The sequence below is a fragment of the Myotis yumanensis genome, unplaced genomic scaffold (assembly GCF_028538775.1).
Source record: "Myotis yumanensis isolate MYYU_CA2020_CCGP unplaced genomic scaffold, mMyoYum1.0.hap1 SCAF_21, whole genome shotgun sequence".
NCBI classification, from domain to species: domain Eukaryota; kingdom Metazoa; phylum Chordata; class Mammalia; order Chiroptera; family Vespertilionidae; genus Myotis; species Myotis yumanensis.
In genome coordinates this window covers 9040683-9067090 of record NW_027223772.1, presented here as the reverse complement: position 1 = coordinate 9067090, position 26408 = coordinate 9040683, and the positions used below count along the sequence as shown (strand labels likewise).

Genomic DNA, 26408 nt, shown 5'->3' with positions numbered 1-26408 from the left:
GCCCACGGGGTGAAGGGTCCGGGAGGGGGTCGGGAGCTGGGCGGCCGCTAAGGGGAGGGACCCAACGGGTCGGACCGTCCCCCAGTGAACCGGGCGGGCGGTCCGGGGCGGGGGCGGGGTCAGAGGTTGCAAGTCTGGGGGTGCATCCGGCAGCCGGGGAAGAGTCGGGGGTCGGGGCCACGGTCACCTGAGCAACACGAAGAACCCCAGGAGACGGCGGAAGGCGGGCGGGAAGAGCCGCGAGGAGGCGACTGCCATCGTGACCAAGGGCGCGGGCAAGAGCCGGTCGCGCACGTGGATGAGCGGGTGGGGGTTTGGGCTGGGGGTGCGGGGCCCGCGCGCGGGGGCAGGGCCGCCGCTGGGTCCGGGTCCCGGGGCCCCGGGTGCCGCGTGCCCCGACTCACCGCCCAGCGTCGCGCCCTCCCGGCCCTCGGGCTCCTGAGGGCGCCTCCCGGCCGCCGCCGGCCGCCTCTCCGCCGCCACCATCCGCCTCCGCCGTCCGGCTGACGCCAGCGAGTCGCAGCGCCGGGCAGGAGCAGCCCTTCCCCGCCAGCGAGGAGCGTAGGGATGCGGCGGGGGGCGGGGCTGCGTCTGCCCGGTGTTTTGCATCCTGCACCCACAATACCCCGCGGCTCTAGGACGTCCTTGGACGGTGAAACTAGTCAAGAGATGAGGGATTTACGTGATCAAAGACACCTTAAATAAGCGCTGCGGCACGAGATGTTGTATGATGTGGCGCTGTAAGAAGACAGGTCAAATGGGAGCGTAAACTATATCGCTCTAACTGTAAAAGGAATTTAACTTTCGCCTTTAAATCCTTCACCCAGGAGACAGCGCATAGTGCTCACTTTGCAAATCTTTGCGGGTTCCGCCCGACGCCACCTGACGCCTCATGACCGTGGCCAGCTTGGCCAGGCCCATAGCGCATATGGGCCCCATTTGGCGGCATAGGGTGTCGTGGTGCCCCGCCTCTGCCCTCAAAGCTTGATTTGGCGTTAGGGCGGCTATGCCAGGTACCAGGGGTGCCAGGCTCGGAACCAGCAACTCGCCGTCTGGGGACGGTCACTCTGAACCCCGGCGCGAGGGAAGAGTGGTTTGCTGAGCCGCGATTTTCTTCTCATCTTTAGGTTTTTGCCATCCCTTCCAGCTATGCCACACGCTTCCACTCCACAGCCCCCACACGCTCCAACATTCTAGGCAGGGGCTGGCTGCATGGAGCGCACAGGCAGGAGCGGAGACAGGGGCCATGGGGCCAGGACCCTCAGCAGCCGCCCTGAAGGACAATGGACACCTCCGTCTGCTGGAAATGGCTCTAGGGAAATGAGCACACAATGCCCAGGGCCCGTGCCAGTGCTGGTCACACAGGCAGGGTCCCTGCCCTCACAGAACTTGGGCACCAGCATGGACTGCTCTACTTCCTCACGTTGAGCGCCCAGCCTCAGGGAGGCACATGGGGCCTCAGACAAAGGCCAGGACATGGCAGCTTGTGGGGTGGCTGTTCTCAATGAATCCTGTGCTAAGGGAGGGAGGAGACTTCAGCTGGCGCCCACAGGTTGAGGAAAGCCTTCCACACCTACCTGTCGGGTGTCATAATCCTGGGAGCCCGACAGCCTGAGTGGGCACACAGACCCATACCTGCGCTCCCACAACCAGGGGGCTAAAGTCCTTCTCTTCCTGTGCACTGCATGGTGCCTGCATTCAGTAGATGCTCAAAAATGCACTCTCTTTGCCAGAACCGGTTTGGCTCAGTGGATAGAGCGAAGGGTCCCGGGTTCGATTCCGGTCAGAGGCATGTACCTTGGTTGAGGGCACAACCCCGGTGGGGGGAGTGCAGAAGGCAGCTGATCAATGTTTCTCTCTCATTGATGTTTCTGGCTCTCTATCCCTCTCCCTTCCTCTCTGTAAAAAATCAATAAAATATATTTTTTAAAAATGCACTCTCTTGAAAGTATTATGGATCACCTCCCTCTCCCCCCCCCCCCCCCCCCCCCCCCCCAGATCACTTGTTAGTTGCAAAGGGGAAAAATAAATTTTTCCAATGGAGCGGCCAGGCCCACTTTATCCCCTTGCCCTGGGGCAGGTGCTTGGGGTCTCTGATCTGTCCAGCAAGGCCCAATGCGCATAGGCTCCTGAGCAGGGAAATTTAGCCAGTCTGGCCAAGAAGCAGAATGTTAAGCTTAGTGTATTGCTATTAATACAACATACGTTGTAAAAGCCCCATGTGCCGGCGGCTGCTGGACCCAGCAGGGCAGTCTAGAGCTCACTCCCACTTAATAGATACACGAGACCCATGATGCCAGTGCAACTTCACCAGGAGTGAAAACGGTGGCCGGCCACTGGACAGCGCCTGGCCGCCTTGGAGAGTCGCCGTCAAGAAAAAGAACAAGTGGGGAAAGACGGTTCTAACCCTAAACCACAAGAGATGGAGGAGGATTGAAGGCCTCGCTATCCTGGGAACAGCAGGGAAGTTAGAAGCTTGGCTGGATTTGGGAGGATGCTGGGGTGGCTGTGTGTAGGTGGGGGGCGTGGGGGTGTAGCTGGTTTGGGGTGCCGGGGACCAATTCCAGCATGTTCAGCATGGCTGCATCTAGGAATGGCTTAAGGCATTTCCCCAAACCTGAATAGGAAACTAATTGTGGCTGACAGACAGCTAAAGGGGATCTTAATCTACATGTTATTGCCTCCTACTGGCCAAACACCTGAACAGCCGTAGGCTAATTCCCCCATTCTGACAATGGACTCTGTACCAAACCCTGAGGCTTTGAAGAGTATATCTCTGCCTCGCCTCAGGACTAATTGTGTTAATAAAAAGCATGGGGTCCTGAGAGGAGGAGACAACCTAAGTCAGGGGTGGGCAACCTTTTTGAGAGTGTGTGCGAAAACCAGCAAAAATCTCTGACTCAAAATTCTTCTGCGTGCCAACCCTAATTTTTTGAGAACATATTACACCTACTTGATATCTCTTAAGGTGTACGTGTGTGAAGAACCTTGAAGAAATAGTAAAATTCATTCGAGCAACAAAAACACAGTATATGATGATGATAAATACATTCATACATTTGTAATGTATACATGTTATGTAAAATTATTTATTTATCTAAGATGCACCTACACTGAATTTATCTGAAAAATAAAAAAGTCGATATTAAGAAAAAAATTGTAAATGGAAGATTATAAGAGAGGGTTTCACGCACCAGCAAAAGTTACTGGCGTGCCATGTTTGGCACGTGTGCCAGGGGTTGCCCACCCCTAACCTAAGGCCTTAGACTTAAGATTTTAGAACTTAGCTCCTTTAGCTAAGCTCCTCTGACCCCCAATGCCTTTCAAAATTGTATCTCGTCTCCGGACTCTTTATTAGTCTCTGGATTCCTATGTCATCTACGCAGAACCCCTTCTCCAAATTCCTGAACCCTTCTTGGTGCTGGGACAGGAACCCCGGCATTGGGGCATGATGAGAGTTAAACTGGGACTTGAGGGGGGGCACTGAGCCGATGACCCTCCAGCAGGGGCTGGAAGGAGGACAGTGCAGGAACCAGGTGGAGAATGTCAGGCAGCGGGCATAGCTGAAGCAAAGGCCCTGCGGCAGAGCCAGGAGAAGGCCCGCTGCCCTGAGCAGAGCAGATGGCCTAGCGGACACCTCGTTGAGCGTCAGTGGGGCTCTGTGGTGCATTGTGAGCAACAGAGGTTCCTGACCCGAAGTTAACAGGCTGAGATGGTTACTTTTGTCGATTCTGCTGCATCATGCTTGTGTTGTCTGAAGTGTCCAGAGGCACATAATGCCTTTTTGCAGAGAGCAAGGGGAGCACCTGAACCCCCAGGAGGCGCCCAAAGCCTCTGCTGAAGGGCCCAGTCCTGGGTCCCACCCTGACCCTCTGGGGTCCGGCTAGGAGCCCAGACACTGCAGGGAGAGGATTGCCATAGAGGGGGCTGCCGGAAAGGGGCACCAGGGCCATCTGCTCCTGCAGCCCCCCTGTGCCAGACACCAAGACCCCTGGGCTCTTGTAGCTCAGACTGAGGCCTGCCCTGCACCCCGACCCCAGCTCCTGATGGAAGAGTAATAATAACTCGCATCCACTAGGGGGCCTTCCCACACCCCGGGCCCAGGAGCCAGGCGGGCTTAGGGAAGGTAACAGGCCTTTGGTTAAAGTGCACATGGTCTGACTGTCACAGCCCCTGAACACGCCTGGAGGGAGACGAGGAGAGAGGTGACCCACTGAGACATCACAGGGCACACGGGTCTTCCGGTGTGTTCCACCGGGTTGTTCTGTAACTTTCCCCAACACAGGCCTTAAAAGGAAGGTCACCCCCCTTTTCCTGCCTGTCCACCGTAATGTCACACACAGCAGGAGGCGTGCGTATGGATTATTGTTTATTTCACTTTGACGATTGGGAAAACACCAACATGTAAGACGGAATCGAAGCTAACAGGTGACTGTCCTGGCAGTTAATTGGGTAATTTTGTGGAAATAAAGATGCGCCTGTTTAAACCGAACAGCACTCAGTCACTGCCTGGGCTGGGACCTTGGCCACGAAGGCGGAGGTGCTGGCGAGAAAGCCATCGCCCCCCAGCGCGTGGCCCTCCGCAGGCGCCTGCAGCCCCGGGGCAGCGCGTTACCCACTGGCTTATTCCGCAATCCCCTTTCGGCCGGTGAGGCTTTGCCCGGACGCAGTTCTGCGGCCACGTGGCTCGCTTGGCAGCGCGCGAGGTAGGCTCTCTTTGCGTTTTGCAGACGTTCCTTGTTCCTTTTCTTGCTTTGACCAGAGGGCGGCCCACGTCCAAGGTCAGAACAACCCCTCAGCCGCCAGGCTGCCCGAGTCTAACTCTTCAAATCCGGGGGGATGTTTTCTTCGTCCACAGGCTGTTTCGGCTTCAACTGGCTGCTCAGGGTTAAGAAGGAGTAGCGCAGGCCCCCCGCCATGCTGAGAGGGGGAGAGAGGGGAAGATAAAGAACCCTGCAGCTGCCCGCCTCTGTAAGCGGTCAGCTTACTCGGAAGGGAGGTAGCGAGCCCCGTGTGACACCCGTTTGTAGGTTACTTGGTGAGAATTACCCCTCTTATTTCAGAAATCTTTGGGGGCAGAAAAAAAAAGAGTAGATCAAATCTAACACAGAACTCGGTTGAGAAAATAAGCCCTTGGTTATTACTGAATAAACTATACATTACCCTAAAATAGCGCCCCATGTCTGGGACCCCAAAATGCCCTTTAAAAGTATTTTGGTCTTCCCTCCCGCTATCCTCAGCATGTGGTGCTTTGACGGCACACAAGTTTAAGGAGGCCACTGCACCAGAGGGAGACAGACGGGGGCTCTTCCAGGAGGAAGGCGCATGGATTAAAGCTGACCTCAGCCCTGGATTGTTCATTACTCCTGACACACAAGGGGAAACAGATGAACTGAGTGGTTTAAGTGAAATTATCTTAGAAATTGGCATGTCAAAACACTACTCCTTCACTTATAACACACTAGAGGCCCAGTGCACAAAATTCATGCACGGGCGGGGGGGGGGGTGTCCCTCAGCCCGGCCTGCACCCTCTCGCGATCTGAGCCTCCTCGGGTAGGGTCCCTAGACCTGGCTGGCAATCAGGGTCTGTTGGGGCTTTCCTTCCCCCGGCTGCTGGCAGCTGGCCCCGCCCCCGCCACTGCCACTGCTTGCCATCTGTGCGATGCTGCACCCCCCCTCCCCCACCACTGGTCGCCGCCCTCTGTGGGCAAAAGGCGTGGGGTGCAATTGCTTGGCTGGCCTGGGCCCCCCTCTGCGGGGCAATCGTGAGGCAATGGCGGGACCCCTCAACCAATCACATCACATCCACCTTGGCTGGCCTGGTGGCAGTGCATGTCATAGCGTGGTCGTCCAGACGGTCGTTCTGCTGTTCGGTCCTTTGGTCAACTTGCATATTATGCTTTTATTATTATAGATTAGTCAGACTTTTAGAAATTCATATTTTGCAAAAATGAGTTCACTTATAAACCCCACTTACCAAATATTTAACCCTATGAAGTTTAACACAGAGAAAACGTAGTCTCCACCGACTAACATCCCAATGTAGGCAATGGATACGTTCTGCAGGGAAAGAGACGGTCAGTCATTTTAAAAGTGAAGAATTTAGGGGGAAAATACATGTCCAAGGTGAAAACTGAAACTAAGTCTTTTAGTTGCTTTGCACATAGTAGGTGCTCACAGAATGTTCCATTGCAGTTAAAAAAAAAAATGAAGTGAACTATGGCATGGCAATCACAGAAGACTGCATTATTCATGCTTCACACACAGGAAGCAGAGGTAAGAGTTGGGTAATAACCAACTTTCCAGACCCCATCTCTCTACCATCACTGGGTCGTGAACTTTCATTATATTGACCCTAAACTTGAACGGAGCAGAGACGTCTCATCAATTCCAGGCCGAGCTCTGCCCAGCGTATCCCAGGAGGCCTCTGGGCAGCCTGCGGACAGCCTCCCGGGCCCAGGCAGCTTCCCCACCTAGTCCACGTGAGTAGGAAGACAAAGCAACGTGGAAGAGAACGCAGACCCCTGTCCTCTTCATCCATGTGTGCCCTCAGCTGCCTGCACACACACACACACACACACACACACACACGCCCAGGGCCCACGTGAGCGGGCACCTTGTCACTGAGCGGCCCTCTTCACAAGGGTTCCCTTTCTTCGCTGGCAGATCCTCCCAGGAAAACAACGTGCCAATGGCAGGGCGTCTCGGTGAGCGGGGGAGGTTGGCCATGTTTCAGCTTTTTTACTCCATTTCCCAGACCATGCCCCTGCACGACCCCCAATTAAAACATCATAATCTGCCTCCCCCTTTCCAATGAGCTTGTCCTCCCTCCGTTTTCTGGGTTAGAAGACGGAAGAAGTGATCGCCCAGGCACCGGTGGAAATGTCACAGCCTCCCTTCTTACTCCATTAATAACAATAAAGTCAAACTCGGTTTCTACGGCGAAGACTGGGCTCACGGGAAGTCCCGACTCGACTCCACATCCCCGGCTTCACCCCTTACCTTGATGGCTCCCACCACGGCGGTGGTCAGCGCCGAGTTGTAGTGGCTGCACAGCACGGTGGAGTACATCAGCAGGAACCTGCGAGGGAGGGACGCCTGAGCACGTGAGAACCACGGCTGCCTCAGTCGGAGGGTGACCCCGCGGGCACTTTAATGGGCTCTATAACCTACATATTAAAAGTCTTTTTAACTCTGCCCTTTCACAGGAGAATGGTCCAGTCGTGCATTTGCCAGACTTCCTACCTTAAGTGTCTTTTTCACTTTGTCTGTCTCTTTCCCATTCATGTTTCCTCAGAAAGGGGGTAAGAACAATGAGATTTTTTTTTAATGAAGGACAATGAGATTTTTTTAAACGATCTGAAATCTTTTGTTTGACAGCTACACTACAGCACTGGGTTTTAATCCCCTCTGTGCATCAGAATCACCTGGTGCACTTTTTTGCTGTTGTTAATCCTCACCCGAAGAAATTTTTTTCCATTGATTTGTTGTTTTAGAGAGAGTAAAAGGGAGGAAGGGAGAGAGAGGGAGAGAGAGAGACAGAGAGAATTGAACCTGAGAGCCCCCGGTGCACAGCCCGCACTCTAACCCCGGCCACCAGCCAGGCAGCTGGTGCCCTTTTCCACACAGTGGTGCCTGGCAGAGCCCTCCTTCCAGTGGTGCTGGGGCGGAGGGGGGGGGGGGGGGGGGCGCAGGCAGTCTCGGCTCGGAGAGGAAGCCCACGAGCAGCCAGTGCTGAGAAGCACAGGTGTCAGGAGGGAAAGTCGGCGAGCAGCTGCTGGCTTTGGACAAAGGCGATGGACGTGAATGGGTGTCCATGTCAGCGACGCCAAAGTTAACGCGACAGGCAGTCGACCCTGCCAGTACTTCATACCCACTTGTCAATAGAATGACCACAGACTGTGCCCAGGCACCAGACAGGAGAATATACCCGCCCAGGAGAGAATCTACAACCCAGCCTCAGGGACAGGAAGAAAGAGATTCGTTTCAACCAAGGAGTGAAGGAAACTGGCTTCAACACAAGTCGGGTGCAGCATACCACCCACCTGAATCGGGTGATTAAATGCTGACAGAGATCACAATCAACATAGCAGGGAGAGAAGGACACTGGATATTAAAGCCAAATCCCAGTTGGAAGGCAGGAGCAGAGGGAACCCTAAGACAGGACTCAGCCAGTGCACCTGGAGGATAAATCCTGCGGGAAGTCAGCGCTCAGTCTCCATCCAGGCCTAGATCTCTCACTGCTGGTAACAGAATCAGAATCAGAACAGTAATGGCGTTTGGCCTGAGATGTTTATTATTTTACTAGAGGCCCGCTCACAAAAATTTGTGCACTCGGGGGGTCCCTCCACCCGGCCTATGCCTTCTTGCAGTCTGGGACCCCTTGGAGGATGTCCACCCGCTGGCTTAGGCCTGCTCCCTTGGGGATCGGGCCCAAGATGGCAGTCAAACATCCCTCTGGCAACCCAGCAGCCCTCGGGGGATGTCTACTTGCCAGCGGGGAGCAGGCCTAAGCTGCAGTCGGACATCCTTAGTGCTGGCAGCCATTAGCCTGGCTTGTGGCTGAGCAGAGCTCCCCCTGTGGGAGCGCACTGACCACCAGGGGACAGCTCCTGCATTGAGCATCTGCCCCCTGGTGGTCAGTGTGTGTCATAGTGACCAGTCATTCCCAGTCGTTCTGCTGTTAGGGTCAATTTGCATATTATCCTTTTATTATATAGGATAGAGGCCTGATGCATGGGTGGGGGCCAGCTGGTTTGCCCTGAAGGGTGATCCGGATCAGGGTGAGGGTCCCACTGGGGTGCCTGGCCAGCCTGAGTGAGGGGCTGATGGATGTTTGCAGCTGGTCACACCCCCTTCAGGGTGGGAGTCCCCACTGGGGTGCCTGGACAGCCTGGGTGAGGGGCTGATGGCTGTTTGCAGCTGGTCACACCCCCTTCAGGGTGGGGGTCCCCACTGGAGTGCCTGGCCAGTCTGGGTGAGGGGCTGAGGGCCGTTTTCAGGCTGGCCAAGCCCCCCGGTGATGGAAGCTCCAGCCTCTCCTTTTTTTCTTTTTCTTATTCTGGGATTTATTTACCTTCAACAATTGAAACTTTGTAGCCTTGAGTGGAGCTCAGAGCCAGCCAGGATGTGCGGGAAGCTTGGCTTCCTCCATCACTGGGGCAACCAAGCCTCCTGCTTGCTCCAGCTCCGTGGCTGCCAGCCGCCATCTTGGTTGGGTTAATTTGCATATAGCCACTCTGATTGGCTGGTGGGCATGGCTTAAGGCATAGCGAAGGTAAGGTCAATTGGCATGTTTGTCTTTTATTAGTGTAGATTAGCAGGGGTGGTAGAGAACAAAGATTAAAGTACATCACGCGTTAACATAAAGCTGAGGAACAGACTCAATTACAATCTTCAATTTTGTAATTCTCAGGAAAATGTCTGTTATCGAGGTAATTGCAATAATTTGACAAGTGAGAGAAGCCTTCATCTTGACCTGTGTGGCTTTAATTTGAAATGCGCAGCTGACAGACTTGCAGGTTTCATCTGAAAGGAGCTGGGGAATCTGAGTAAATTGGTACATGCTACTCGCATGTTGAAAAGAAGCTGATTTATGACATTTTCAACTTTGGTTTCTTAGGTTTCAAAGGGCTGCTTTGCTGTGCAAAGCCACCAGGTTCATCAGCTTTGCTAGGGCCGCATTAGGGCCTGAAATTACTGGGGGGAAATCAGATAAAGCAGATTGTAAATGCATTTTTAAAGGTTAAAAACCTTTTAATTCACTAAGTTGTAAATGGAACTAATTTACAGTAAATTGTTTAGGAGATTTTAATCAGTTAAACTTTAGATAGCAAACCATTAATCAAATAATGAAAGTAAAATTATGCTATGCAAAAATTACTGGCTTTATAAATAGAGCAGCAGTATTTATATATTAAAGGCTTAACGAAATCTCCGTTTTAATTTTTACATTTTAAATAAATTCAACATTAATGTAGAGCCCCAAGGAACTATGAATAATCCTGCTCATGCATAAAATGAAAAGATTAAAAAGCGCAGCCTGCGGTTGTGAGTGGCGGCTCTGCTGGGCGTGGGGGGGGGGGGGGCGGGGGGGGGGTAAGAGACAGTGCCCCCAGCATCTGCTCTGCAGGAGCTCAGAGTCTACATCAGAGAGTGCAGCCCAGGGCAGGGGACCACCCCAACTGGGACACCGGAAAGCGTCCAGCAGGCTTCCTCACCAGCACTGCAGCCTCACACCAGGGCCAGCATGGAAGTCCTATAGTTTTATTTTCGCTTTGGTTCCTATCCCAGGGTTCTGGTCATGCATTTTCTCCATCCCACATTTTAGTGAAACCATCTGGGCTGCGTTCAGAATCACGGACACCTTGGATCTAAGACTCCAATGTCCATCTACCACGAGTGTGGGCGACCAGGACACTTACTGGCCAGCTGGGGAGAAGCCCCCTCTCTAACGTCCTGGGCATGGGGGGGGGGGGGGGGGGGTCTGAATTAGCCAGCAGATCTTGGTAACAAATGGCATCTCCACAGAAAGGCTGCACTTCTTAGTGTAACCACTAGGTGTCCCCAAAGAGAGTGAATATAAAACCACTGAGATCAAAGTAGTGTTGTTGTTTTTTTCTAAGAAACATAATGTATTTCTATATGCAAATAAGTACCTGTGCAATCCTTTGGTAAAGACCCAGGTTCTAAACTAAAAGAACCTCTATTAACTCAGTCCAAAGGAAACCAGACCACTTTTAACACCAAAAAGCCGACCTGCATATGATAGTTTTGATTTGGGCACCTGTGGATGAATAAAATGCAAAGATATTTAAAAGCACTGCAAATACTCAGCAGCTTTTTTCCATTCTGCATTTTTTAAATTGCATATCATCTGTGTGCATTTGAAAAATAATAGCACATCTATACTAATAAAAGGGTAATATGCTAATTAGACTGGGAAACCTTCCGGGAGACCTTCCAGACAAAGCCATGGTGGCGGGGCCGAGGCAGAGGCAGCTAGGGGCAATCAGGCCATGAAGGGAGGGCAGTTGGAGGTGATCAGGCCGGTGGGGGGGGGGGGCAGTTGGGGGCAAGCAGGCTGGCGGTGGGGGGGGCAGTTGGGGGCAATCAGGCCAGTGGGAGGGGCAGTTGAGGGAAAAGCAAGCCGATGGGGGGGGCAGTTGGGGGTGAGCAGGCCAGCAGGCAGAGTGGTTAGGGATAATCAGGCAGGCAGGCAGGTGAGCAGTTAGGAGCCAGCAGTCCCTGATTGCAAGACAGATGTCTGACTGCCGGTTTAGGCCTGATCCCACAGGCAGTCAGACATCCCCCAAGGGTTCCCAGATTGAAGAGGGTGCAGGCCAGGCTGAGGGACAGCCCCCCCATGCATGAATTTCATGCACTGGCCCACTAGTATATGATATACATCTCTTTAGATAGCATATGCCAGCTTTCCCAAAGGGATAGAGGTGCCCATGCGGACAGCCCTGGACCAGAACCCCTGCTCAAAGGTTTCTTTCTGTTTCTGCAAATGACACACACACACAAATATTTACCCAAGCCTGTCTGACACGCTGGTGGCAGTCACAAGCAGAATTTAAATGACCTCATTTACAACCTGCTGCTGGTTACCATCCCATGCACAAGCATATATAGAAATTCAAAACAGATGTTCAGATACTAAAAGGCACTTTAACACTCTTGCACCGACCACAACGGTACTCGGAACATGACTCTTCTATAATTCCAGGTTTTAAAGAATGTCAAGAATTCTCATCTTGCCATCTCTGGTAGGACTCTTCAACCCCAGGCCTCCATGACGTGTGAGGACGCTGGTCATGGGATGAATAGGGCCCATCTTCTTAGAGCATCGATCATACACTAAGATTTGTTTGCTGGGGAATTATGGGAATATCTGCAAACCTCAAAGCTCTGCCGGCCCATTGCCCAGCAATCCACAGCATCCTGTTTTCTCTCGTATGCCGCATCTCGCCAGTATCAACGACAGTTCAAAGAATAGAACACTTTTTATCCCCCGAGTAGGGAAATTTGATGCTTTTGTGTTTTTATTAAGGAATACATTACTGCTTCCGTGGGATTAAAGGGCCTGTTACTGGGGCAGAAACATATTAGGATAATTGTCCTCGGGCCTGGGGGTGGGTGCCAGTGGCCGGTATGAATCGGAACCTGTCATTTCTCAGCGAGATTAAAAAGACCTGCAGAACCAGCTTTTAAAATCCAACTGCTCAGCTTACTTCCAGTCTGTGTGTTACAATCTTCGCTCCCACAGTCCCGCTTATCTTCCCGACACACTTTCACTCCGTCATACGCTTTATTTACAAACTCCTGATTACAAATAGCATTTCTTAACGCTGAGCCCTTCACCGTAACTCCAAAGAAAGCCCCTCTTCTTCACCATTCCATTGGCTTTTAAATCACATTTTTAAAGTGTTATAATTTTTTAAATTTATTTTCAACTTGGAATGGAGGTTCGGTGGTTGAAAAAGTTTGAAATGCAAACTTGAAAGCAGTGACCATAAGTAGGAGGCTGAGCGTCTGAGGCCTCTGGAGTCTGGGGTGGACGCTCCTTGAGCAGGGACCTGAGAGATGGGGCAGCCCGAGCCCAGCGCCAGTTGTTCTGAAACCCAAGGACGTTCTCAGAGCTCACACTGGTTGCTACTACGGCGAAGAAGCAATGGGCCCATCCCAGTGTCCTTTAAGTGGGAAACTGCAGAAAGTTCTGGAAAACCCTCCAGGCCGAAATGGAAGCTTCTCTATAGAGCAGCTTCAGAATGAACACTGGACCCTGGAGTAAAGTGTACACCACAGAAGAAAACTCTCAAATCCATGCTAAGGTGGACCCAGATCTATCCGGAATGAACGAAGGACAGCAAGCCCTGGCCGCGTGGTGCAGTTGGTTGGAGCGTCGTCCCATAGGTTGCAGGTCTGATTTCTGGGCAGGACACCTACCTAGGTTGTGGGTTTGATCCCCGGTTGGGGTGGGTACAGGAGGCAACCAATAGATGTTTCTCTCTCTTTCCCTTCCTCTCTCTAAAACCAATAAAACATATTCTCAGGTGAGAATTAAGAGAGAGAGAGAGAGAGAGAGAGGGAGGACAGCCAAACTGAACAGGCTGGCCTCAAGAAACAGAAATATTAACAATATATAATACTTATTGAGCATTTCCATATGTGTCTAGCACTGTTCTAAGTGCTCTTTGCTCATTTAGTTCACAGAAGCCCACCTTATAAATCAGATACTTTAGCAGCTAAAGTTTAGCTCATTGTTCCCAGTTTAGAGGTAAGAAAACTGAGGCTCGACAAATAATTTAACCAAGAACCATCCTATATAATAAAAGCCTAGGTGCAATGTCATCACAAGATGGCCACCACAAGATGGCCAGCAGGGGAGGGCAGTTGGGGGCAACCAGGCTGGCAGGGGAGGGCAGTTAGGGGTGACCAGGCCTAAAGGGGAGGGCAGTTGGGGGTGATCAGGCTGGCAAGGGAGGACAGTAGGGGGCGATCAGGCCGGCAGGGGAGCAGTTAGGTGTCAACCAGGCCAGCAGGGGAGCAGTTAGGGGGCGATCAGGCTGGCAGGCAGAAGTGGTTAGGGACAATCAGGCAGGCAGGCAGGCGAGTGGTTAGGAGTCAGCAATCCCGGATTATGAGAGGGATGTCTGACTGCTGGTTTAGGCCTGATCCCTGGTATTGGGCCTAAACCGGCAATTGGACATCCCCCAAGGGGTCCCAGATTGGAGAGGGTGCAGGCCGGGCTGAGGGACACCCTCCCCCCACCCCGTGGATGAATTTCGTGCACCGGGCCTCTAGTTGATAATAAGTGGCAAAACCACAACTGAAACACAGACCATTTGATTCCACAGTTCAGACACTTAGCTGGTGGAATGATGTGATGATTTTAGTGACCTCAAAAGACCTACAGTGGGGCCTTGACTTATGAGTTTAATACATTCCGAGACTGAGCTCGTTAAGGAGCTCATTAAGGAGCTCGTTAACTCAAATTACTCTGTCAACTCAATGCAAAAAATCGGCGGAGAGACAACTGGTATCTCAAAAAACTCGTTAGTCGGGACACTCGTAAGTCAAGGTCCCACTGTACTTAAAAAACTGAGACCTACCAAGTTTTCATCCTTAAAGTTGGGTGAAATCCAAAATGTTAATGATTTCATCATTTTTACTAATTTATTTATAATTACTATGCTTTAGGACATTTCATTTGCAAAGTGAGTACTGATAAAATAGTATACTAAAAACTTTTAACAGGAGAGTATTTGTTTTCTAAAAAGCACATTATTAAATGGGGGCGGGGGGTGGTATATGGAACTGCACACAGATGGGGTCAAGCCCCAGAGAGTGACAGCTCCCACCCAGCTCCGCAGGCCACAACACTTACAGGACAGCTCCCCCAGAGGGCTCACTTCTTGATTCCCTTCATGGAATGGTTACATAGTAAATTTCAAGTGAAAAAAGTCTCTCTTCAAGTTTATAATAACACTAGAAGCCCAGTGTATGACATTGATGCACTGGGGGGGGGGGGGGGGGGGGGGCGTACCTCAGCCCGGTCTGCGCCCTCTTACAGTCCAGGACCCCTTGGAGGATGTCCAACTGCTGGCTTCATGTCAAACGAGTGTCGGAAATCAATAGGCAACATCATGTTTGGAATAGAATGTGACATGTGACATGGGTCCCAGTCCACTCCTCTGCTACAGGGGTACTTTCCAGAGAAAAGTGGAGAAGCCCAAACAAAGGAATTTTGACAGAACAGAGAGAATGTATATTTTTTTATATTACCTGTCAAGAGATGCCATAGACCAAAGCTTGTACTTATCTATGATTTCTTACCCCAAAAAACAGGAAAGAAGAAACTGTATGATAAATAGGACATTCTTCCATTGGTTGAATTCAGTAGCCTGAAGGAAACGAATGATTAGATTAATAACAGTACAGTTTAGATCTACTGGTTTTACCAAATTGTTCATTTTATTTAGTACAGGAACCAATTTCCCCAACAGAAAATATGTATTTTTTAAAATCCTAAGCAGTACCAGTTATGTGAGATTGGGCAAATTACTTTTCTTCTCTAAAACCTCAGGTTCATTTTACAAAATAAGGATTATTTTCTTAAAACTTCCTCAAAAAATCGATCTGAGGATTTAATAAAAAATTGTTTAGAACCTTTCGGGTGACAAGAAGAAAATGGTAGCTATGTTGCTATGGTTATCATTAAATCTTCACTAAAATTGCAGTCACAAAATCAGGTTAGGTTTACTTTCTATAAAATAACCTTAGAAGAAAGCTTATTATAAAATTAATAATACTTGCATTAATTATTAATTATGAACTTAAGAAAACTTTAAGTTTTCAAGAACTTGCAAATGCTTAGGAAGTATCATAAACAAGTAAACAATTATTTGCTATTTATGAAGCAATAAAGTACTTTGGTGGAGGAGCCAGTAGACAGAGAAGTTTAGGACTCACTCTCTGCTCTTAGTCCCTAGCTGAGAAAATAAAATCAAACCTCTTGAAATGACAGGTGACAATAAAAAGGAGTATTTATTCATGATTTGTCTCTTGCCCGCCTCCAAAAATAATTTTAAGGTGACTCAAGACTATACATAAGTATTGCTGAATAACATGATTAAATGTAAGTTCTACTCACTTTCTGTTAAGCAATACTGTTAGCCAAGTTTTAATAATTTTATGTTCAAAATTATTTAAATCCTTAAGTTTATAATTCAAATTGTTTAAACCAATTAAGTAGGATTCTCTCATCTGATAACTACAACCTTGTCACACTCCACTGTCATCATTTCATTAGTGATGCTTTGTCCACCTCTCTTATCAAAAAGATACACATACCCTGGCCCGTTTGGCTCAGCAGTTAGTGTGTCAGCCTGAGGACCAAAGGATCAGGAGTTTGATTCCTGGTCAAGGGCATGTACCAGGTCGCAGGGTTCCCAGCCGCAGTCAGTGCACGATCAATGTTTCTCTCACGTCGATGTCTCCCCCCCCCCCCCCCACGCCCACCTCCCCCTCTCTTTCACTCTCTCTGGAAATCAATGGAAAAGGTATCCTCGTTGAGGATTAAAAAAAAAAAGACACACATTAAATGCTGATAATTTCTGAAACTGGTTGCTGGGTACATGGGGATTGTTACACTATTCTCTCTCCTTCTGCATAGGTTGGAAAGTCTCCATCTTAAAACTTTTTTCAAAAAAAATGCTTACTTGTGAAAGAAAAGTATGCAGTGAGTACAAACCTGTCATATTGACTGGCAAGCCCCAGGCCAATCAAAGGGGCAGGAACATCCCCATGGCTGACGCCAGGACTAAGGTCAAAACCAAACAGAAACTACGGAAGGCTCTGTGTCTGAAAGTCAGATAAAATGAGGAACAGGAGGAAACCACACTCCCCCAACTAAAACACTGGCCTCCCCAAAGAATGGCAGGTATGTGTGTGAACAGTGAACGGAAGTTCTCTATGCCTGATGCCACTTAACCAGGGGGCGATGCAGGAATGTTCCTGAGTCATGGCAACATTGGGATTCATGCCTCCGAAAGTTAATACAGGTTTTAGTTTCGTCTCTCATAATGATGAGGCTGTGTGGGTAGCATTTTAAAAAATAAGGTAGCACAACATTTATTTAAACACACATAAAATAATCTACACTAATAAAAGAGAAACATGGTAATTGGCGTACGACCGCTACCCTTTTCATTGGCTAATCAGTGAGTATATGCAAATTAGCTGTCAGCAAAGATGGCTGTTAACCGCCAACAAAGATGGCGGCTAATTTGCATACATAGGTGCAATGATGGGAGGCAAAAGGGGAAAGATGGAAGAATGGTGGCAGGGCACAGCTGGGGGGCGGGCAAAGGCAGCCCTGCGGTGATCGCCATCAGAAAGCCCAGCAGGCCAGGCGACACCTCTGTCAGGGGTGCTGGTGATCGCCATGGCAATCGGAGGAAGAGAGAGCCGGGGTGCAGGACCACAGGGGCCAGGGATGCCAACTAGCCTGCAGTCCCCTGATCTGCGATCTTGAAGGGAAAGGTGGTGCCTGAAGCCTGGATATGCGATCACGAAGGGAGGGGCGGGGCCACAAGCATGGCGGCACCCAGGGCATCCGGTGCAGCCGTGCCTGCAGCCCCCGGATCTACAATGGAGAAGGGAGGGGTGGGGCAGCAGGCGTGGCAGCACCCTGAGCACCAGGTGCAGGCCCAGGGTGCAGCCTGCCTGCAGCCCTCTGATCTGCCATGCGAAGGGAGGGGCGGGGCCACAAGCATGGCGGCACACAGGGCATCGGGTACAGCAGTGCCTGCAGCCCCCGATCTGCAATGGAGATGGGAGTGGTGGAGCAGCAGGCATGGCAGCATCCAGGGCACCAGGTGCAGGCCCTGGGTGCAACCATGCCTGCAGCCCTCTGATCTGCAATGGCAAAGGGAGGGGCGGGGCCACAGACATGGCGGCACCCAGGGGACTGGGTACTGAGGTGCCTGTGGTCCCCTTATCTGAGATCAGGAAGTGAGGGGCGGGGCCACAGGCAGGGGAGATCGGGGCTGGTGGGGCAACCGCAGAGGTCAGCCAGCATTCATGCCCCCAACCGGCTCTCCCTGGGAGTCCGGAGTGGAGGGCGCTCTCCCTGGGAAGCTGGAAATCCGCCTCCCAGGGCAACTGTGGAGAAACCAAGCCTGGCGAGCCATAGAAAGGGCAACCTAGCTGGAGGCCACGCAGCTTTTATAGTTGAAGTCGCCCTGGATGGAGGACTGGGGGTAGCAGGGATCAGAGTCGGCCAAGTCAGACATGGAACCCCGGGTCCCCGCCGAATGACTAGAGCACATGGACTTCAATGGTCCTCGGTCACTTGCTGAGCAGCAGTCAGCCTGGACCAGGAGTCAAACCCAAAACCTGACAGAATGGAACCCAAACCTTTGCTGTGGCAGAGGAGCTCCGACCCACAGCAGGGGCCAGGGCACACCAGAGGGATTTTGTTGAGGGGCTCTGACAGGCAGCACCCTGAGCAGTGGGTTAGAACCTCCTCCTGATACAGCAAGGTTGCAGGTTGGATCCCTGGTCAGGGCACAGACAAGAAGCAACCAAAGAGAGAATAGTAAGTGGAACAACACACTGATGTTTCTCTCGCTCCCTTCCTCTCTCTAAAATAATCAATCAATAAAAATGAAAATAAAAAATAAACCCTCTGGCCGTAACCAGTTTGGCTCAGTGGATAGAGCATCGGCCTGTGGACTGAGGGGTCCCGGTTCAATTCTGGTCAAGGGCATATACCTTTGTTGCGGGCACATCCCCAGTAGGGGGTGTGCAGGAGGCAGTTGATTGATGTTTCTCTCTCATCGATGTTTCTCACTCTCCATCCCTCTACCTTCCTCTCTGTAAAAATCAATAAAATATATTTTTTAAAAAATAAAAATAAACCCTCTGGCTTGCAGAGTTGCTAAAACAGTTAGAAAGCAAAGTTTCATCCCTTCCCGTTCATTCAACAAATAGTTCATATGCTCCTTCAATAATCACACTGGGAATGGTTGTTTGTTTGTTTGTTTGTTTTGGTTAATCCTCACCTGAGGACATTTTTGCATTGATTTTTTTTGTTTGTTTATTTATTTATTTATTTATTTACAGAGAGTGGAAGGGAGGGAGAAAGACAGAAACTAATATGAGAGACATCAAATGGTTGTCTCTTGCTGAATCCCCGATCAGGGCCCTGGATTAGGCCAGCAACCCAGGTATATGTCTTCAATTGGAATCCAACCTGGTACCCTTCAATCTGCCTGCAAAAGCACTATCCACTGAACGAAACCAGCATTTTTTTTTCTTTTTAAGTCCTCCTCTAAGGATATGTTCTTTTCATTGATTCTAGAGAGAGAGGAAGGGAGAGGGAAAGAGAAAGAGAAACATTGATCAGTTGCCCAAGCAACCCACAACCTGTGTATGTGCCCTCACCTGGAATCGAACTCATGACCCTTTGAAGTGTGGGAGGACACTCTAACTACTGATCCACACCAACCAGGTCCTGGAGCTACAATGAGTTCCCTCGCGGGGGGGTGCTGCTCATCCAGCCGGGCTCATGGCTGGTGAGTGCAGCGGAGGTGGCAGGAACCTCCACGGCAGCACTGAGGAGCAGCGAGCCGAGTGGTAGGGAGCAGCAAGCAGGCGGGCGGTAAGGAGCAAGGGGTCCCAGACTGTGAGAGGGCACAGGCCAGGCTGAGGGATTCCCCCCACCCCCAGTGCACGAATTTCGTGCACCGGGCCTCTAGTTCATGAATAACAATAGAGCACTTCTTCCTTTACACTTATTATTACTGTAAAAATATGTTGGTGTCTGAATCCTTTCCATTTTGCATTTAAGGACTTTCTAATCATAAAAAGGCATACTTATAGTTCATCAACTGTAACACACTAAATGTTCTTTGGCGCATTGCCAGGTATAGAACCAGTCGCAGGAATGTGAAGTACAGCCTGGGGAATGTAGTCAATAATATTGTGATCACTACATATGGTGTCAGGGGCACGGATGCCGGGGTTACCCAGGTGATCACTTCTTAAGTTATATAAACGTAAGTGTCTAATCAATACACTGTACACCTAAAACTAATACACTATTGTGTGTCAGCCATAATTTTAAATTTTTAAAATATTTTTTTAAATAAATAAGTACTTCGATTCAAATGACTAAAGAAAGTTCACCCACTGAGTGTTTTCACAGAGGCCCCATCTGTTAGCAATCGCTGCTCTTAGCAGACCAACTGCCTGTGAAGTCGAGGCCCAGGAGGGACCCCCACGCAGAGGCTCACCCCCCGCCCCTGACTGACACCACTGCCCCTCTCCAGTCAGCCAGGAAAACCGACTCCGCAAGTGCTCCTTCCACCAACAACAGAAGCTGACGTTTAGTCTAATTCACGAATCGACTCCTGGTGCAAACCACACTTGGCCAGTAAAGCGCAGTGTCCTGCTGCAGACTAACACCTCTGCACAGAAAGTCCTCCTCCCTGGTGTCCGGTGCACAATCTAACACGGAGGCAGCCCCGGTGAAAATGACCCACGGGGAGAAGCTGTCCTGATTCAACTGTCGGCGAGGAAAAAGCCCTCCACCCGCAAGGCTCTTCCGGGGTCTGGTGATCAAACGGACGGAGGCAGGCGAGCAGGAGGAAGTGGCGCACGTCATCACACACTGTTTAGCCGGTTTGCTCACAGGGACCTAGAATTCTGTTCTGGCCACCATGCCATTCATGATATTGTTCCTACGGGAAGTATGCTTTTAGTTTCAATCAGCTGTTGAACGAGTTTCTAGGAATTTCTAGATTTCTACTTCAAGGAAGAAACCCAGGCCGTATCTGCAACATATGAAACCTGCCGGCTACATATGAAAACTGCCGCTGCTGGTGAGGGCAGCCCGGCGCTCACGCTCACCTGCCGGAGGTCCCCGGTGGAGACGCTGAGGATGAGGGTCGGCACGATCATGAAGCAGGCGTTGTAGAAGAGCACTCCGTACTTGCCCAGCTCCTGCGACAACGGAAACTCCGCTCAGCAGCAGGTCCATCGCTACCGCGAGTGTGTGCGGTGAGCAAGCACCCTGACCAGCTCTGTAGTGGACGATTTCCAGCACATTTCTGACATGAAGTGCTCCCCTTCAAGGACACTGTCATCTCAGAATAAACATTTGTTTCGCACGAAAAGGACAGATAAAACGGACGCAGATGGATGACCTCCAAAGTTCCACCCTTCTCTGACATTCTAACATTTTTTAAAGCAGGCTATTAAAAAGAAGAACTCTGGGACAAAATAAAGAACATAAAAAATGTTAATATATTGTCCTAGCCAGTTTGGCTCAGTGGATAAAGCATTGGCCTGCAGACTGAAGGGTCCCGGGTTCAATTCTGGTCAGGGGCAGATGCCCGGGTTGCGGGCCCGATCCCTAGTAAGGGGTGTTGCGGTCAAGTGGAAAGAAGTTAACTAGAAGAGGACGCTCTGCCGGGAGAAGGCGTGAGCCTGCACGCGGGCCGCGTCAGAACAAAGTCTTGCACGCGAGACTTATTGTTCCGAGGCAGAACTTTCCTTGACGTGATGAATAGTCCCTGAGGGCATGGAAAGTTCAGGGGAGGGTGCACTGCTGCAGGTGGAAAGAATCTTTATATAATATAGGAAATTAATAGTGTAACGTATAACTTAGCTTTGATATTTCATAAAGCATGTTTGTCAATCATTGTCACTTGCTGTACCCCATTGTTAATCATTGTCACTTGCTGTACCCCATTGTTAATCATTGTCACTTGCTGTACTCCATTGTTATTTGCTGTGCTCACCCCCAATAAAAGCCACAAGGGATCAGAGGATCTTTGCTATTCGCCTGAGCGAGTGGTAGCCCTCTGCTTCTCTGTATCCTGTCGTCCGACTCATCTCTGCGCCTCCGTTCACCAAGAACATCAATAAGGGGCATGCAGGAGGCAGCCAATCAATGATTCTCTCTCATCATTGATGTTTCTATCTCTCTCTCCTCCCTTCCTCTCTGAAATCAAGAAGGAAGGAAGGAAGGAAGGAAGGAAGGAAGGAAGGAAGGAAGGAAGGAAGGAAGGAAGGAAATTGTTCCAGCTTTGGCTTTGCGAGCTCTTTAAAAAATAAAGTTAATATAAACAGAACTCCTTAGAAACATTTGTTCTTTCCATTGAAGAACCGCAGGTTAAGACGCCAGGTATCTCATGTCCCAGTCTCCCATAAATTTACTTCATTAAAGTGGCTACACCACTTCTCCACCACTTTCCATACAGGATGACATACTGTGATTCTCAAAAGGCAACAAACCTGTTTTTGTGAAACTGCCACCATCAAAGAACAAATGGCTGTGCAGAGAAAGGCAGTGCCGTGAATGCAGCGCATGGGAATGAGCCTGTCATCAGAGCAACCCCCTCAGGCCACACAAAGAACTTGGAACAAAGAAACGCATGTCTGGCTCGTCCTCAGAGTTGCCAGAACAGCTGGGTGGGGAGAGGGCTGGGCAGCAACTCAGAAGAAAAGCTCATCTGCCCACCAGCCCCTCGGGACTGAGCGAGGGGGGGACTGCGGACAGGACTTAGCCGCTGCCCGCTCCAGTCGTCTGTCCACAGAGGAGGAAGCGGAGGTTTGAGGAAGTTAGGCACAAAGTCACAATGGCCCCGGGAAGCAGCAGACTTCACTGTGGCCCTCGTCCCAGACTCTCACGCTGGAGTTGCTCTCAGTCTCCCTGTCCCAGAGGATGATGGGAAAAAGCTGCTTTTAACTTTAATTTGCCTTTCAGAACAATCCCTTTTATATATTCTGACTTTGCTTCAAAAGAGTGGCATCTTTTCCTGTCCTATCTAATTTTCTTTTTTTCTTTTTTAAAATATATTTTATTGATCTTTTACAGAGAGAAAGGGAGAGAGATAGAGAGTTAGAAACATCGATGAGAGAGAAACATCGACCAGCTGCCTCCTGCACATCTCCCACTGGGGATGTGCCCGCAACCCAGGTACATGCCCTTGACCGGAATCGAACCTGGGACCTTTCAGTCCGCAGGCCGACGCTCTATCCACTGAGCCAAACCGGTTTCGGCTCTATCTAATTTTCAACCAAAACTTTGCAAGGCGAGGAGTCACAAGAAACTATATGGATAAGACCACTGAAAAGAAATGAGGGACATTGTGTAAATTACATTACTTGCCACCTTTACAACTCATTTTCTGTTTTCACGTAAGTTCAGGGGCCAGATGACACAGCCTGAGACGCAGGAGGGAGAGACGGTACCTGCGGGTCCATTTTCTGCTTCGTGTAGACCCCATTCGCTGCCGTGAAGATGTCATTCAGGAGCACAAACACGTAGCCTTCCAAGTTAAAGGCCAGGTCGGAACTGGGAGGGAGAGCAGACGAGGGTGATTCAGAAGCTCACAGCTTGGCCCCCACGGCCGCACGGTCCATCTTTCCCTGACGAATCCGAGGTGATGCTAGTAATTACCACCCCACCCCTGCCCCGCCCTAGTCCCCCGAGGTGAATGCCCAATGCTCTGCTTGGCCTCCAGACAAACAAAACCAGTCCATCAGGTGGCTTCGCCTCCATCGCGAATGGCTTAAACCCAGAGGACATTAACGGTCCTGTAACTGCAAAGCCCTTTCTTTTGCTGACGGACCAGCTGGCATGTCTGCTGAGCTCTGCTTTTCTAAGGGGAATGACTCTCCCACACACCCAGCGGCCTTTGCTTGTTGTAGCAAACAGGGCCATCCCCAGGGTCCAGCCGTGGGGACAGCTGGGCAGTGACTGGGGCAAGAGGAGTCGCTGGAGAAACTGACACCTCCATCTGGTGCCCAGTCACACACCGCACCCCTCGCACCTTGTCCGTCAAAAAGGCCAAGCAGGGGCCCATGCTCTCTCTGCGGCTCCTCTAAGGCTCCCCTCCTCCCGTTCGTTTGAAGATCTTCTCCTCCATTCCCACTTTAAATAGTGACACTAGCATGAAAATGGGGGGGAGGGGGGGGGGGCGCGTGTGTGACATAGAGAGGAGAGAGAACAGCAGCTCAGCCAGGCTGCCATTCATCCCACTGCCCTGGACCTTCCAGGCGGCATCAGACCCACATCCTAAGTCACAGACAGACACCGCCCCGGAGGTCCTCTGCCCGCTCAGGGTCAGTGAGTGGGGCCTGCGAATGTGACTGGCAATGGACAGGTAAGCAGCAGAACTAGGTATGCAAATTGTAGTCATATTTTATGTGTACAGAGTCCACAGAGACGAAGTGGAAGTCCATGAAGCTGTGGACTCAGGGGCAACTACGCCATTTTAACAAAGACGAGGGTTTAGGTTTGGAGGAACAAATACATTGCAGGAAAGGGACCAGGACATCCCTGGGGAAGCGCAGGAGGAGCAGGGTTGTTTGAGGGAGGTCGGTTATGCTGACGCCTCACCGCCTGGGACAATAACTGCCTTCCTGTTCCTGGGGGAGGACCGGGCACCCTCACCGGGAAACGTGTGGCCGCTCGTAGGCAGAAAGGGGAGGGCAGAGAATTCCTACACCTGTTGACTCTCCACCGCCTTCTGCTCAAAATAATGCTTATGCCAAAGTGGCCTACTTTGGAGCAGCATACCCTGATCCCCTTCAATATCAAAACAAGATGATTTCTAACCAAAGAGGAGGGAGTAGAGGGCCAAAACTGCACCAACATATGAACGCAAATTAAACTAGATTTTGCTTGAAGCTTCCGCTGGCATTAGCATCTACAAATATATTTGTGAGAAAGTAAATTAATTTTAGATCACCGTAAATCAGAATTCTCTGGCTCAGTCACAGGAATAGAGTCTCTCAAAATAAGGGTTCAAACTTCCTGCCTACGCACATTTGGCTCAGTGTTTAAAAGGTGGCCGTTCCCTAACTTGGCAGAGCTGAATGAGCAAACAGCCAGGCTTCTCCGAGGGAGGGAGGGAGGGAGGCGGAGCTCACTTCCTCAGGAGCTGAGGGATCCCCGGAGTTCTCAGATCTCTCGGGGGCTGGGGGTGGGGGCGTAGTTCCGAACGCCATCTGTTTAGGCCAGTAGTAAAAGCACAGAAGTTTGAGAAGAATTTACTTGTTTATAAATGCGCAGATTCATGGTTAACCCTTGTGGCTCATCTAGGGCTGTTCACACACATTCTATTTCAACTTCTTCTGGACATGGGCCTCGATTTGGCAAATAAAATGTCAGAGGAATTAACTCATCACTGTGGGCCAAAGTGTGCAGAGTTGGTGCACAGTCCCCGCAGGCCCTCTCCCGGCCTGGGGGAGGCAGGGTGCCTCAACCTGGATCCCTGAAGCTACACTGAGCAGAGCACACACAGCATGAACTGGTGTTGGTTCGCAGCATGGCGGGAGCAGACTATGTGTGGCATGCTGAACCCCCGATCTGAGATGTGGGGGCTGTTTGTTACAGCAGCATGAGTTGGCTGATCCAACTGAGTCCATTCTAGGATTCCTTGCATTTGGATGAGTCAATCTCAGTGAGAGGAGAGAAGGCGGGGTCTCCGCTGGCCTACAGCTCGGAACTGCACTTGTCACCCACCAGGATGGTATCCAGGCTGCGGGTGCTGAGAAAGGGGGAAATCAAGACTCATGTTCCAGCTGGCCCCTAGGTTGTGTTGGACATCTGGGAAGCACACCACCCTTCCCGCTCATTAGGGTGCCGCGCAGGTTAACGATGAGCTGACTTTCCACAAGGTGGTTCTGGAATGTGCTTCCCCGCACGCAGCACCTGAAGTGCCATTCCTCACCACGGGCTCGCAGACATTCTTATAAACCAGTTTCCGTACAAGTCTTCTACTGGCTCTAGGTCAGCGGTTTCACACCAAGCTCTGAGACCCAGAAGGGGAGGCTGCGAGGAGACCCCGGAGTGCTGTGGGAGGAGGGCACACTAACAGAGCACACCCCTTTCTTAGCTACTTGACTCATCTGATTTTGTTTGAGCAAAAGTCTTCACGATTAAGATGGGCTTTCAAGTGCCAACGTGGAGTTCTCACTCCTGGTCGTGCATATCAGGGAGTAAGATCGGAGCCATGCACTGGCACTGGCTCAGGTCTCAAACATACCTAAGCTTTTCATGAGAGGTTCTGCCCTTGGATTACTGACTCCTCAGGCACCACAGCACTCAAGGGCTTTATGAAACTGCTATTCTTTGTGATCAAATGCCCAAGTTTTCAAGTAAAATTTTATACTGAAGACAAATACTCAGTAATGAAAGTAAACAGTTCAGTCCTTTTTATGAAGGAAAGCTGCATTAATATCGTATAACGCTCTCTTTGTATATCCTCAGACATGTTCTGGCCCACATGGAATCCAGCTTGGCTTTCACAGGAACACATGGGGGTCCCCCTGACATCAACGGATCTGTCTCTTGGCTGCTCAGCCAGATGGGAAATAAAAGTGAGAGCGGGCTGGGCCTATTGTCAAAAACACAAAGAAGTTACTGAGCAGAAACTGCCCAAAGTCTTACCCAGCTGCTATGAAAGCGCCGAGAACGATGGCAAAGACACTGATGATGATGTTCAAGGGATACTGTTTCCTGTCACAGATAAACAGATGGTTAGCTAGGCAGGCAGACAGACCAAGGAAAGAAGGAGCGTGAAAACATATGGGTTCTATTTTTAAAACAAACTGACAATAGACATTGTTAACCGTTTTGTAGCTAAAATCTAAGGAATACTGCTTTACCTAGAGAAAGCATTAGAAAAGTATCTCTAAGGAGATGAGTAAGTCAAACCAAATTTACTGTGTTTCTTAAGCAACTGCCTTAATCTGGTTATGAGTGTCTTTCTCTGTTCTCACTGGAGAGATGCTGAGACAAAATGCAGGACAGCTCGTGCTGGTAGGGCTAGTCAGTATGTACTTTATCAAGCATCCAAAGGTTAAGATAAAATTCAACAGCA

The 26408-nt window shown here is 50.4% G+C and overlaps 1 protein-coding gene across 4 annotated transcripts in view; it reads right to left on the bottom strand.

Moving 5' to 3' along the window:
* Window positions 1–4356: 4356 nt before the first annotated feature.
* Window positions 4357–26408, bottom strand: part of SLC35D2 (solute carrier family 35 member D2) — a 51523-nt gene continuing 29471 nt past the window's right edge. For 2 of the 4 annotated variants that reach the window (XM_070400808.1, XM_070400810.1), the window contains 7 exons: window positions 25976–26044; window positions 22771–22873; window positions 20422–20514; window positions 14842–14909; window positions 7003–7081; window positions 5978–6060; window positions 4357–4920 (listed from right to left, as the gene is read on the bottom strand). In XM_070400808.1, the coding sequence (XP_070256909.1) occupies window positions 4818–4920; window positions 5978–6060; window positions 7003–7081; window positions 14842–14909; window positions 20422–20514; window positions 22771–22873; window positions 25976–26044 (598 nt within the window). In that variant the 3' untranslated portion in view covers window positions 4357–4817. Of the gene's footprint in view, window positions 4921–5977; window positions 6061–7002; window positions 7082–11511; window positions 12948–14841; window positions 14910–20421; window positions 20515–22770; window positions 22874–25975; window positions 26045–26408 lie in introns of those variants that run through there. The other 2 variants (XM_070400809.1, XM_070400811.1) reach the window with 2 other exon arrangements.